The sequence below is a fragment of the Poecilia formosa genome, unplaced genomic scaffold, assembly GCF_000485575.1.
Source record: "Poecilia formosa unplaced genomic scaffold, Poecilia_formosa-5.1.2 Scaffold44, whole genome shotgun sequence".
Lineage (NCBI taxonomy): Eukaryota > Metazoa > Chordata > Actinopteri > Cyprinodontiformes > Poeciliidae > Poecilia > Poecilia formosa.
In genome coordinates, this window is record NW_006799983.1 from 2,002,477 (window position 1) to 2,017,502 (window position 15,026).

The 15,026-nt window shown below is 39.2% G+C and overlaps 1 protein-coding gene across 2 annotated transcripts; it reads left to right on the plus strand.

The window, feature by feature from the left end:
* Nucleotides 1-985: 985 nt before the first annotated feature.
* On the plus strand, nucleotides 986-10,154 carry ankrd49 (ankyrin repeat domain 49). 2 transcript variants are annotated; one of them, XM_007551874.2, is made up of 3 exons: nucleotides 986-1,091; nucleotides 2,310-2,569; nucleotides 9,155-10,154. In XM_007551874.2, the coding sequence occupies exons 2-3, from the start codon at nucleotides 2,357-2,359 to the stop codon at nucleotides 9,638-9,640; spliced, it is 699 nt and encodes a 232-aa protein (XP_007551936.1). In that variant the 5' UTR covers nucleotides 986-1,091; nucleotides 2,310-2,356; the 3' UTR covers nucleotides 9,641-10,154. The 2 variants fall into 2 exon arrangements, with proteins under 2 accessions (XP_007551936.1, XP_016526849.1); XM_016671363.1 differs by having other exon boundaries at nucleotides 992-1,100; nucleotides 2,338-2,569.
* Nucleotides 10,155-15,026: the final 4,872 nt, after the last annotated feature.

A 15,026-nucleotide genomic window follows, 5' to 3' on the forward strand; every position in this document is an offset into this window, starting at 1 on the left:
AAAAAAGACAGACTTGAGTGCATCCATTCGATAAATGTGGTGCTTTTCAGTATTGCAGAAAGCATTTTCAACACCTAGTCACCCCTATGCTGTTTTTATTGGTGAAGATTATCTAAGATCATAGCAAGAATATATACCCATCTAGCCTAAGAAAATATCAATTTGAGGGCAAAGATGTCAGGAGGAAAAATTTGAAGCCACTGCAGGCTCAAACTCAAAAGGTTTTTAAGATCAAAACTTGTGTCTCTTGTAATGCTGCTACGAATAGGCACAACACGTTCTGTGGCAGAAGACTTCATTTTATGCCTCCAAAATTAGGATTTGAAACAACCAAACCACAAAAGAAGTAGTCATGCAGGGTGAAATGACCAGCATCAAAACGACCCCAGTTCATACCCCCAGTTTGAACCCATGCACTCCTCTTTTTACATCCTTGTAAATGCAGTTTATAATTTTAAAGTATGAAAAAAAAAGTCCTCTAGGGAAATTAGATCATGCTCACATACTGAAATCATGGTGTATCGTTTTTGTTTTTGTTTTTTTTTTTTGTTTTGTTTTTTTTAGGAGACCAAGCCACAGAAGAAATTGTCAGACAAGAAAAGTTCTGTCATTACACATTTTAGGACATCCTCAGATTTCAGGAAAACATCCTCACACGTTAGAACAAAGCCAGATGTCAGACCAAGGCCGTTTTTTCTACGAATTTTTAGACCTTATTGTATGAGGTCGTTTTTTCTGACGTTTTTATATGGAGATCTTTTCGTCTAAAGCCGTTTTCACTGAGAGATTTTATCCTAACACCGTGTTTTCTGGGACATTTTCGACTGAGGCCACACCAATAAGGGCCAGAAAGCAGCGCAAGAAGCATCTGAACTGAACTACTACAAATTAAATCAGCGAAGAAGTATGGAAGCAGGGGAGGCTTATGGGTAATGCTGTTCTTCTACCCGAACGCTCAATTCTTGATGCTTGCAAGGAACTACACATCCCATGTGCCTTTTCATTTGCCTTCTCAGGGTAAAAGACTGCTTTAATTTTCTGTGTCTTTAAAAGCAGATTGTGAGATGTTGTAGGCGAAATTAAGCATCAAGGTAAGTTTGAAACAGTTGCTATTTTGTGTCCGTGGCAGAAGACTTTGGTCTCAGCTACGTTGTTTGGTTTAGTGGTAATAAAATCTGTTACGTGAAGCGACAATGTTTTTGCTTGGAGTTTTTTCAGCTTGTTTTAGTTCACAACGAGTATAAACTGCGGCTAATGTTAGCCTAATTAGCTTTTATTTCAGCAGGGGAGAGCGTTGCTGTTTTCTTACAGTTTACAGTGTTTCTATTGATCATATGGGAGACTTGAACTAATTTCTGATACGAATTTTAACGTACGAGTCTAACGAAAACTGTTATCAAAGTAATCATTGAGCTTAGAGGGGGAAACCGACAAAAGTGCCACTTTTGTAAAAATAAATAAATTGCTAACTATCTGTGTCGTACTGGGTGTTTGCAGCATTTCTCAAAATGCTAGCTTTTTAGCGATTAGTTGATTTATTGCCTATTATAACAGGCTTACTGTTACTTCCAGCTAATGCACTTTTTGACCATAGAGGTTTGACAAATTTACAAACCAGGAAGATCATATATTAATTTTTAAACTCTCAAGCTTGAAAATGGCAAAACAGTTGATGTGCAACAAACGTATATTATACACAGTTATGGGAACAAAAATATGTAAATAATGTGTTGTCTTTAAGTTGCAGGACATACTGAATAATCGGGTCCTTAAAAAGTATTAAAGTATGCTTGTTTAGACTAGTGAGACTCGAGGCTTCACACTGTTTCAATATTCATCCTACAGAAATACGCTAAAATGGAAAACAAAAGGTCCATAGACCTAACTTCACTTTTTATGTTGTTTTTGGAGCAATGGCTTCTTCTCTATTTTACTTTTCTCCCTTCACTGCTACCGGAGTTGTTTCACTGTGGATTATGACTTTCTCTATAGCTTCAGGCAGCAAGGTCTTTTGATTTTGTTCTGGGTTTGATAAATACCATCTTTAACCAAAACACTCCTCTGGACAGTAAAGTTTCAGGCTTCTTTCCTCGGCAGGGGGAGATTTGTCATTAGTTCAATATTTCATGCAATATTTTCATCATGTACGATTGTTTATGTAATATTTGCACAAATTTAAAAAGGAAGAAAATGTGAATTCATCTCTACAAAATTCAGCTCGGCATCACGACAAATCTTTAATGACAAATATGAAAGATGTTGGTTGCTGAACATTGTAAACGGTGGTTTGACTCAAGGTTTTCCTTCAGTTACTCAAGTCATTCTGATTCGGGCTCTTCAACAAACTTGGTGTGGAATGGAGTTTCCGGAAGATTTCAACCAGCTCGAGCTGCTCGACACCCACGGACACCTGATCCCCAGAGGGCCCACGAGTTCCTGGACGGCGAGCAAGGATGAGGAGGAGGAGGTGGACGAGGAGACGCACAGCGAGGAGTGGTATCTGGAAAAGGAGGACGCACTCAAAGACAACCCAAAGGAGCTCGTTCTCTGGGCAGCAGAGAATAACCGCGTAAGTGCCGGCAAGCAAGGGTCACACTTGACAAGGGCTTGAAATAATTGCTTTAAGGTCAGTCCGTGCAGGTTGTTATTTTTGTTTTCATAGTGTTGCATTTCTGGTCTTGTTATCCACATCATCATGAACTCTCCTGAACAGCTCTGTGGACGACTCTTAACAGGCTTCTCTGTTTATCTTATAAAAAAAAATGATTGGGGGTCGCGGGGAATGGAGGCGAGGCAAAATAATAAATACTCACACATGCATATCCACCCCCCCCCCAATTAACTTCCACCAAATATGTTTTATTTGGTATTTTGGGTCACAAACCAGTTGGAAGGGAAAACACTTAATACTTATTTTTTCCAAATATTTTTTGCCAAAGTATACCTAAGAAGTTTTCAACTACAGCTGAAAGTTTTCTGGAGAATGTTTCTACCAACATTACACATCTAAAGACTGAGATGTTTTCTTTCCAAAATGGAAGAACAGATGGGAATGCTCTTCCATATTCTGATGACAGATTGAACAGAGCTCCGCTTGAAGCTTGAGATATTGTTGTTCTCTGAACAGATCCTGCTTTAGATTGCTCCACAAGATTCTCCTCAACTTGCCTGCTGCGATCCTTGCTCTTCGTGACCTTACTCATTTAACTTTTAAATAACAGCTGTATTAAATTATCAGCTGACCTCTGAGAGCAATTAGTTGTATTTGATGTTTAGAGGTGTTGGAGTAGAAAGGTCTGAATTTGCCTCACAGGACTGAACGATATTTTGCATCCAGTCTCGTCTAAATCCATATAGGAAAGAACCGCTTGGACTGGATCAAATGTCTAATTACTCAGGCTCTCTGGTTGTAAAATATTTCTGTGCACTTGTCATTTTAGTTCAGCACATTGAACCCAGATAAAATAAAGATTGTGGTTGCAACAAGGTGTTTGAGTATTTAGCGAACTCTTGGGACTTTATTAAAAAAAAAATATGAAACTTGCTGTGTTAAGATGGCTCAGCCTGCAGTTATGTGCTTTTATAAACTCATTACTATCTTCCTAGATTCAGATTCAGAAAGCACGGTGAGGAAGTTGATTCAGAAAGACGGCAGAGAGGTCAGATAAATCCGGCGCAGAGACGAAGTGAGAATGATCATTTGTTTGTTCCTTCGAGGTTGTTTCTGGGAAACTTCCTTTAGTTTGTTCAAGTTGCCACAGCTTTTCTTTTGAGCAAACTGTTGTCAGTTAGTGAGGTTTCTTTAATGAGATGTTTTCCTCAAGTCTGCAGCTCGAGTCTGAATGTCATGTCGGTGACTAAAATATGTGAGGAAAAAACCCCACAATTTGTTTTACTGAGAAAACGGTTATATAATGCAGCTGCAAACAAATTTCACTCAAACTTTTAAATCTGCCAAAACATTATTTGCAAAAACATAGAATGCATTTCTCTAAAACTTGCTGCTTTATCCATTTGATATTTAATTTTGCTGACTATTTTGTACATTCTAAGTTAATTAGTGATTACTGCTATCTTTGTTTAGAACAAAACGGTTAAAATGTTTTGCTTTTACACTCTAATGCTCCCTAATTTAGGGCCAGATGTATCACTATGTAATTTTAACAAGATGTAAACTCCTTAAATTTAATCTCTAATTTACAAAATGTCTTACAGGATCCCATGGTAACATTGTTTAATGAAGGAAAACAAAGTGGAGATGGGAAAAGATGAGTGCAAAATTGCTGTCCTTGTTGAAAGAAGGGAAAGTAGGAATTGTTCTGGAATGGCCGTCCAACCGCCACCTGCAGGAAAGGCGGAGACAGCGACTCCCTCTTCCTCAAAATCTAACCCAAGTATCGTAGACGGTCTCCCCCATCAGACTGGCTGATAATTCAGCCTCCCATGTTTTCGCTCTGGTTCTTTTTTGGAATCGTCTGTTCTGTTTGTACAGATATTTTGGTCAGTTTCATTTTGTCTACATCGTGAAAAAGGGACTTAAGATTCAAATAACATTTTGAGATGATACAAGACTTCGCTTTACGTCAGTCATCGCCAAACCCTAGAAATCCGTTCATTCCAGAAACTTGTGATATGAAAATTGTTCTGAAAGATTTTCTTTGACAGGAGGTCTCACATTTTGAGGTAAAGTGACTTTATCTCACTCAGGGACAAAAAAACAAAACAAAACATGGCTTTTAAAAACCAGATTTGACCAGTTTTTCAGCTTCATTTCTAAATCCATCAAAGTGCTGAGATGCATCTGATTTAGTCTTGCTGCTGCATTGGCTTAACGTTGCTGCAATTTTCTCAGTGGTGTCATCGTGGCAAGACGAACAATTTTCTGTTTTCCTCAGCTCTCTCTCTCTCTCTTTAATAGTAGCATTCAGACCTCTTCTCTTTTAGCCACCCTGCTTCTTCATCATGAACAACTCGTTCCTCTTTTCCTCCTTTGCTTCCTGCTTTTAGAGTAATCGGACAAGTACAGCGGCTGTCACAAGGCAGATTTTTTTCTTTTATGGCACTTTCTCGTCTTCCATCAGTCTATCCAGTCTGTGTCGAAGGTGCTGAAAACTGTAAAAAAAAAAAAAATGGAAAAGATTCTGCACCACATGCATTTGAGACAGTAATCACAGCAATGCAGAGTCAGTCTCCGGGACGTGCACAGACTTGAGATTCACATACATGATGTACAAATTGGCCTGACTGTGCAAGACTCTGTTGGAATAAATGCTGATTCGCTGAAACAAAAACAACGGCGAGAGGGGAGTAATGGCTACTAATTTAAATCCTGTTCTTTTATCTTGATAACATCCAGTTCTGCCTGATGAATGTAGGCAGAGAAATGTTGTTCAATCAGGAATTTTTTTTTTTTTCAGTTTTGCAAGTTAAACCTTCATCTTGTAAAATTTGATGTGATGTTCAGAATTTGTAAACTTTGACCCACGTTTCCCCCGTGGACTGTTGCACATTTTTACAATTTTTTTTTTCATGCTAATAGTAATAATAATAGTAATAGTGGAAATCAATGGGTTTAAAGTGGCATATGTACTTTGTTTTGCCGTAACATAGTGTTTATTATCAGATCATTGCCATTGAATTAATTCCGTCATTGACTTTCCATAAATTGCATTTTAAGCAAAATAATTATGAAATTGAGCCACTGATCAGTGGAAGATTGTACCTAATTAAAAGAAATGTAATATGGATCGATAATGTAATGTTTATTGGTTGTTTTACAATTGATGACTGATGTTTTATGATGTAAAGCACTTTGAACCGCTGAAATGTGCTATGCAGAAAATTTGACTTGATAAGGTGGGACCTGTCCGGCCCACTTTGTGGGCTTGGACCACTAAAAATAGGTTTAGTGTCTTCAAAGCACATTATTTAACTTCTATGTAACCATTTCTGCCGAGCACAGCTGTTGGTGGCCACAGTGCATGGATTAGGACAGTAATTATTATCCTTGAATATTTAAAAATGGCCAGGTATTAATATGAATGGCCCATTTTCTTTTGGGTCAGTTCTGTTAGCCGAGTCTCTTTGTTTTGTGTGCAAGTAGTGAACTGTCTGCTCTGCGCTATAATTATCTTGGTCTGTGCCTTGACTATTTTTTTTCCCACACTGTGACTTGGTACAGTGGAGGTTTAGTACCCAGTGGTGTCCAGATGGAAACCTGTTACAGATTCTTTCATACTGTGGACAGAAATTCTTGCAACACAGTTTGGCATTTGTTAGCAATTCTTAACAAGGCAGAAAAGGTGGAAAGACCTTCATCCCTTCAAACCCGTTTTAACTGAACAAAGAACATTAAACTACAATGATTTCTACTGGGATTCTCCGTCAAAGTTTAATATGATGTGTAAAGTGTTTTGCTGCTATTGGAAGAGCAATTAGTCTAACCCAGCGTTTTCATCTGCAATAAAGCTGCAGTATGTAGCTTTTATTTAAAAAAAAGTTTTTACATATTTGTTAAAACTGCCACCATGTAGTGACAATATAATCTGTGTACAAATTTAGTTTTTCTGCCGTTTTCCTATGGACCTGCTGACATGCACAAATGCGTTGTTCAGTCAAACAACCAATCAGAGCCAGGAGGAAGGTCTAAGATCTGTCAATCACCCTCATGTACGTGCTGCTCTCATCACTTGTCCCCTTTCCTCTCTGCTACACTACAGCTGGTTCATCACAACAGAGCCTGCCACGAATGCTCAGGCTAGTTGGCATGATAAATAAGCTGTTTTCCTGGAACAATAAGTTGTTTCTTTACTATTAACACATTTAGCGGCGCATACACAAGCATGATTGACTACACTAAGGCTTTCCTCCTGACTCTGATTGGTTATTTCTTGACCAGGGGCTTTTCTGCAGATGGCAATTTTCCAGTACACTGCAAATATCCAGCACATTTCATGACAGACACAACAATTATTCTGTAACACATGAAGTGTTGCTTTCTCTCACTCTCTTGCAGCCTTAAGGCTTTCCCTTACTTTATCCAAAATGTCAAAATCGGATCTCATTGACGTTGTTGCGTGACAAAAATTGCACCGTTTTGTTCACAGGAAGGCGTTCTCTTAACACCCGGCTCAGGTCGGATTCTTTTAACGAAGCTCTGGGTGCTCTCTCGCCGTGATCACTTTGTTTCCTATAAAAACATGACAGTGAAAATAAAATGGTAGATAGTCCTCTTCGCCCAGTATGTGTTCACACTGAATGGTTTTGCCATTTCAACCTCGTGGCACTGTGGCGTTCACGAAGAAGATGAATGTTTTATTGATTTATTTTTTGCATTTTGACCCAGTTGAAATTGACAGATTTTATTCTCTCTATGTCCTTGATAAAAGCTCCATCTCCTGGTTTTCCCTCCAAGGATATTTATTTAAGCACAGTATTTTTTTCTGGCAATTTTCTGTTCCAAATAGTGTGGCTTAAAAAAAATGCTCGCAGCAACACCTCCTTCCTTTTTTATATTGAAAGGAAAAATATGATGATACAGTCCAACTTGCTATCAGAACACAAAGACTTATTCTTTTCAAAGCCTGTTATTTGGATAAGCTGGGCTGATGACTCACACCGCGAGCAATTTTCAAGAAGAGGATTTTTAATTACACAAGGTCAAAAATAAGTAGAGGTAACAGAGTGAATTTACTCTCTTTATAGATGGTATTCATATTTTCAGGGAATTCTGAACTGCATGGCGGGTTTTTTTTTGTTGTTGTTTTTTTCGATTCATGGAGATGAAGAGGATCTTACTTGCACCATTGAATCACTACTGTTCGAGTGTGGACGGTTGTTGTGAAGTGATACAACTGCAGTGTGGTTTTCTGCCTGTGGTGGAGGGTCATTAGTCAGATATTACGGCTGCAGCCTTGGTGACAGACTTCTCCTGCCTGAATCCCTCAGGTAGAAGCCTGATCTAGATCCCTCCAGACGAAGCCGCTAGACTTTTTTTAAAGGGGAAAAAGTGACTCTTTATGTGATCCATTATAATTGACCTGACAATGAGTTCATTATCACGTAAAGATTCGAATGTGTTATTGACTGCAGCAAATGAGAGTTTCTTTGATATGAATGTTGTTGAATAAGACTTTCATTCTTCCATCTATCATCTACACTGGTTTGTGTATTCAGGGCTGCAGGAGGGGGGGGGGGCTGCTACCCATCTCCATCTGTCGTTGGGTAACAGGCGGGACACACCCCCGGACAGGTCACCTGTCCATCAGAGACACACAAAAACACACTCATGCAGAACCTTGGAGACTAATTACCTTAATGGTCATGCTTTGCACTGTGGCAGGAGAAGAAAAAAGGAAAGTGAAAAAAAAAAAAGTCTCATAATGACTCTCAAAAACTTGTCTATGAATCTGTTCTACTAAAAATGCACAGCTTTAGCTTCCCCTGATTTAAATTCTGTAAAAAAATAAAATAAAAAAATATCAATTAAGCACCTTTTGCTTATTTGAATACTCAACAGATTAGCCCTTTGATGTTAAGTCCTGCAGAAAGCACAAATCTGCTCACATTTTGACGTTAGAAGTACAGCTCTGGAAAAAAATCAAGAGACCTCTGCACTGAACCCCATTGAAAACCTCACGGTAAAAACATTAATATTGTTTCTAAATGAATATGAACTTGTTTTCTTTGCATTATTTGAGGTCTGTAAGCGCTGCATCTTTTTTGTGATTTTGACCATTTCTTATTTTCTGCAAATAAATACCAAATTTATGCTCAGACTTTCGGAGACATGTCAGTAGTTCATAGAATAAAATTTTTTTTTTTTTTTTTTTCCAGAGCTGAATGTTATTTAGCTAAAGATGAATCCTGAGGTGCAATCTTAATTTCCCTATGGGATTAATAAAGTTTTTTACCTTTACCTTACCTTTTCTGCAAATGACAAAGCGTTCACCAAAAGCAATGCTGTAGTCTTGCATTTTAGGCAATAACATGTTTGTTTCTGTATTTTAAAAATGTAATCTACCTTTTAATGTGTCTCTAAATGAAAAATTAGCAGACTGTGCCAATTAATTTTTTCCCATTAGTCATCAGAATATTGTTAGTCGTTTTGTCGCAGCCCTTGTGATGATGTTGTTCTGTCCTGTGTCGTCTTCAGCTCACCACCGTCCTCCGTTTGCTGGCTGCCGATCCTCTGCTGGTGCACTGCTGCGACGAGGACGGCTACACCCCGCTGCACCGTGCGGCGTACAGCGGCCACGTTGAAGTCGTGAAGACTCTTCTGGCCGCCGGCTCTGTGGTAAATCACCGCACGGTCGACGGCTGGACGCCCCTGCACAGCGCCTGCCGATGGAGCCACGTCGCCGTGGCGAGTTGCCTCCTGCAACACGGCGCCCAGCTTAACGCCCAGACCAACGGTGGCCTCACACCGCTGCACTTGGCCGCCTCCCACTCAAACTCCTCCAAGCCGAACACGGCGCACGTTTTAGAGTTCCTCCTCTCCAAGAGGAACCTGAAGCCCGGGCTCCGCAGCAGCAGCGGGGAAACGGCCGGCGACGTGGCCCGACGCAGCGGCCCGTATTACTTTTTGTTTGAGATGGTAGAGGACTGCGTTAACGCGGTCCCGTCTGTTACAGCATCTTAATCTGACTTGTTTTTATGTTTCTTTGAGAAAAGAATCTCTGCAGCATGATGCGATACCTGGGGATGGTATGGTTAGGATGAGGTTCAGCTGCCTCAGCTGATGCTCTTCATGTGGCACAAAAGTGACATTTTGTCACATCTTCAACACTTTTATTGAATCTCTTCAGGACTCAACTTTAGACTTCCTGGTTCTGTCTTTTACCAGTGGATCTCTCTTTTTCCACTCTTTCTATAAAGAGCAGATTGGTGGAGAGCACAGCAGAGCCGTACCTTTGCCATCAATAGTAAGCACTACTTTTGTCCGTCTGTCGCGTAAAATCTGAAAAAATTCAGTTAGTTTTGAATACAAACTGTGAAAAGACCAAGGGACATGAACCCTTCTGTAAGGCACTGCAAGATATCTGATTCAGTCAAAGTTGGGTCAGCCTGTGAATGAACTACTTGCTTTGTTGTTGCAGCTGTATGATAGGTTAAGTATGGTTAAATGAAGCTACAAATAAAGACTTGAAATTGAACCTTGTATTTCTTTCCATTATTTTTATTAAGTTTTATTCGTGAGTAAGACGGATCACTGCACAGTACAGACACCGTCCCATGAGAAATGCAAATTGTTTACTTTCAGCATCTTCTTCCTCCTTCATTGTTACTGGGTGGCATGTTGGATGGTAGCTCGGACACCCTGCAGGAAAAAGTCCTGGGTTTCAATCTTCCACCTGGGAGCTTCAGCTTTCTCCCACATCCAAAAACTTTAAAGTTAATTAGTCTCTCTACATTACCCTTGGGTGTGTGTGTGGCTGTTAATCCTCTGTGTCTCTGTGGTGGACTGGTGACCTGTCCAGGTCCAGGGTGTGATGCTCAATACCAGCTCCTCCACAGACCTGCATGGACAAGTGAGTGTGAACAATGGATGGAGGCATTGTCGCCCCGAAAGGTTGCCAAGCAGCAATATATTCCTACATCTCAGCGTAGTAGACTCATTTTGTGACTTGTCTTAAGATTTGAGAACTAAGCCAAATGCAGTATATGTTTTTGCTTTTGTGAAATCTACAGATGCATTTTCCCTCTTTAAGTTCAAATTAGCCACAATACAATTTATTAAATTTGTTTCAAACAATGCTTAGATTTTTGGCATTATTAGCCAGTTTAGCTACAAGTGGTTGTAGGTCATTTCTATCTTAATTTGTTGCAGGCCAATTGTGAACCTAGTGAAGCCGAGTTGTGAGTGCAGTAAAACACCAAGTGATCTGCTGAGTGCATATTTATTCAGAGCTAAGGGTTCTTATTCAGCTCTGCGAGTGGACTCACTCAGTGCTTTCTCTAGAGACAATCTCTGATTCAAAATGCAGCAGCTGAGCTCTTAACTGGAAGCTGGAAGTGAGAGCGACGTGTAACCCCAGCATTGGCTGCCAGTTTCTTATCGGATTGAGTTTAAAGTTCTTCTGTTGGTTTTTAAAGCTGTAAATGTCCTACCTATTTTACTTTAAGTTTTTATTCTTTTGTGGGGGGGGAGGGGCGAGTGTTCTGTGGTTTTATGAATACTGTACTGCACTTTGATGCAGTAAATACCTGTTTTTAAAGCGTTTCATAAATAAATGGACATTGACACAGAGGTGGAGAAACTCTCAAGAGAAAAATATTTGTAATTTATTTCTGTACATCTTCATCAAGGACATATGTAACTATACAAGCTGAGAGTAAATTAAACACTGCAGCAAAACAAAGTGTCTAAAATGTTTCTACTTGCAGGTGACTATATAATTTTTATTATATGTAATATACATTTAATGATGATCAACCAGACGTACTGGGAAGCTGCTGATGTGACTCAATAGAAATGACAAAATACAGTTATAGTTATACATGGTGTTACCATGGCAACCAGTTATTTCCTTTAATTATAAGGTTAGTTGGATTAGATTACAGATATAATTTACTCAAGTGATTAATTATGTTTGCAAGTTGTTTAAATCGATTACTCTCAGTCATCTTACAGCTTTTTTTTCTTTTTTGAACTTAAATGCTTCTGAGATGAAAAGCTGGTTGTGGTCGCCTTACACACACGTGAAACCTGGCTGCACTGATCGGACAAGCAGGCCGGTCCGCGCCTCTCTCTCTCTCAAACTAGCGTCATGAAAATGTAAACTTCCAGCACATTTCTGTTGCCGATTTAAGCGTTTTCACACACGCATAAATCCTCCCACGATGGAGATTTTGGGCCTTGCCGACGACGTTCTCTGATGCCCTGCAAACTTCAACAATACAACTGTAAAAAGTCAATTTATCCCGAAAAAATGTCATATTTTTAGCTTTCATTTCTAGGCTTTCTTTCGACTCTCATTGAACTTTATCGAACCCTCTTTACTGTTCACCTTCATCGTGCCACTTGTGCTCTCTGCAGCTTTGGTTTGTGATCTGCTCCACCATGTGCTCCACTCAGTCTGCTGCACTTTTACTAAAAAAAAAATCTGTGGTTACCATAACAACTATAATGTTAAAATCATTTTTAATAACAAGTCAATTAAAAGCATAAAAATACTTCGACATTGAATCTAAGCTGGAAGAAGGCCTCAGATTTGTCACTTCAAAAACACCTGCTAATTCATGCTACACTTACTTCAAATTGTAATGTGTGCATGATGAGGAATTTAATTATTTTGTTTGGAAAAAAAAGAACTAGTCGAGTGGTTTAACATTTAATCAGTGCGGCAGCTGGTGACATTATGTTAGAACACTTTGCAGTCACTTATAAACTTCATTTCAGAGTAAATGTGAAAGGTGACACAAGGTCAGTGTTGCAACAATTTTAGTGTTTAGAATTTGAGACAATTTTGTTTCCTGAGCCACCGTAACAATATTCGTGACAAATGTCAATCCGCTTACATACTGGATACGATTTTAGCAGAAAACGACCAGAGAGACTGAGAGGGGGAAAAAAAGTCAAAAACAAGGAACGCAGGATAAACATACGTACATGCAAACAAACGTATGTACAAAATCGAAATGTAAAACTAAAAAATGGGATGTTACGTGATTTTAATTGGCGCCTCTGACACCCCCACAGAGGCTTTTGAGCAGCACGTCTTAAAAAAAAAATCACAGCCTGTTTTGTTCACGCACCCAGCATGTTACCTGTTTTATCTAACAAACCCTTTGACAATAACTGGAGGTGACTGTAATGGCTGCTGCAGCTTCCGGCTGAAACTTTGCAAACTCTTCCAAAGATTTTGTAACAATTATGAATACGGCATCATCTGGTTTTGGTTTGCTACATGATATGATTTTGCAGACGTTTCCTGCCCTCTGGAGATCAGCACACGTTTTGAGCACAGAAATTGCTCTGAATGAGCCACGAAAACTGTCTGCAGAGACTAATCAAAATAATCATATATTTCAGCATCATTTGCAATAGATTATTCTCTGAGTGAAAAAAAAAAAACAGCAGAAAGTTTCAGCATTTATATCCATTTGTATGTCTCTGGTTACTGAATAAATCTGATGGAAAGGAGTTATGAGAGTGTTTTATTTGTTGACCTGTTAATACTTGTGCTGTAGTTTTTGTTCTGCTACTTAGAGTAAGCAAAGCCTCTAATTATTTCAAATATAAACTTAAATTCCTGACAAATGAGACTGAAATTACATTTCTTGATTTTTTTTGTCAGAGTACAGTGACTACAACTCAAGTGTCAGCAAGCCACAAGACAACAGATAAAAGATGACTTTAGGTGATGTTTCAAGAGGACATCTTGATTTTGTAAGCAGGAGAATTTCTTGAAATGACTCTGGAGTCAACATCTCCAGAGTCATTTTTTTTGACTGTGAGAAAGATGAGAAGACATAAATATCTCAAGATTGCATTCAATTTCTTGCTATTGTAGCACAGTCAGCACATTGAATGATTGTCATTATAGCATCATCGTGCTGCTTTACAAAAAAAAAAAAAAAAGTGAAATTGCTCAATGATTCCAGTTACTGGAGCGGCACAAAAAAATAAAATAAATAAAGCCAAAATTTCAATGCAGAACACCTAATGGAAATTATGCTTGAAAAGGGTATGCTGTGATATCGCTTAGCAACGGGAAAAAATTGTCCTGATACAAAGACTGATGCCTCTAACACAGGTTTGGCATCGCCCCAGATAAATTAAAAAAAAAAAACAGCAGATCAGAGTAGTCTTTAACTCCCACGAGGGCCATTTGCACTTGTTCGTTGTGCAAATAGCATAACAAACAAGCAGTTTGACCAAAGGTTAAATTTAATCAGCGCCCTCCCTGGTGTTATTACCGAGAACAGGCAGGAAGAAGAGGTTATAATGGCAGATATGGAGGAAATGTTCTATCAAGTGACCGTCTCAGAGGAGGACTTTCATGTTTTCTCCGGCAGACATCAGGGGGATACAACTCAGGAGATTGTTGAGCACAACATCTCTGCTGTGCTCCACTCAGAGCTATAAATGTTCTCTGAACCCTGCGGACTTCACTTCGACAACACTCGGGGCGGACCAGCTGGAACAAAGTCACCCTCGGTTGTAGAGGTCAAACTATGTCATCAAACCTGAGGAAGAGTGAACAAATAGCATCAATAAACAAATCTTCACCAACCCAAAAGTAAGAAATGCTTTGGATTTTAATTTAAGGCAGGTAGTAGCATTTTCCATCTATCGATTTTGTACCGGTTGCATTCAGTTCTTCCCATTTTAAATTGTATTCAAGTCAAGTAATTGACTTCTTAAGTTTTACTCTTCTTTTTCTAAACCCCATGAAGATTTTCTTGGCTATGTTCTTGTTTTTGTCTCCTTCTTTCATTTATACGAAGTCTGTTGCCGCCATGTGATTTTAAACGGCCCGTATCGTAATTTTTCCAACTGCACTCGTCACTTTCAGCTTTGATCTCATCTGACCACAGTATTATTTTTTTTCTCAGTGTTTCAACTGGCTTCTCCAAATGTTCAGCAGGAAGCGTTAAACAAGCAACTTTTCTTTTTCAGCAGTGGAGTCTTGAGCAGTGGATGTTCGTAGAGGCCATTGTGGTTGATGAGTGTTAATTGGGAAAAAACTGCACCTGGTATTTAGAAGTCTGTCTGAAGATTTCTGCAGGAGCTCCTTGAGCAGCTCTGATGATTATTCATCCTTCAAAGGGCAACCGGCCACGGCTGGTTTATAGCTTAATGATCTCCTTCCTGATTATGACTTCAAATACGGAAGAGGATTAGGGCCACCGAAAAAAAAAAAAATAGAATTCTGACATTAATCTCAGAATTCTGACTTTAATCTCAGAATTCTGACTTTAATCTCAGAATTCTCAGAATTCAGAATTTCAGAAGTCACTTAAATCAGACATATTTCTCCAGAACGTTAGCTGTCCGCCACAACTCGCATCTGTGATTCTGA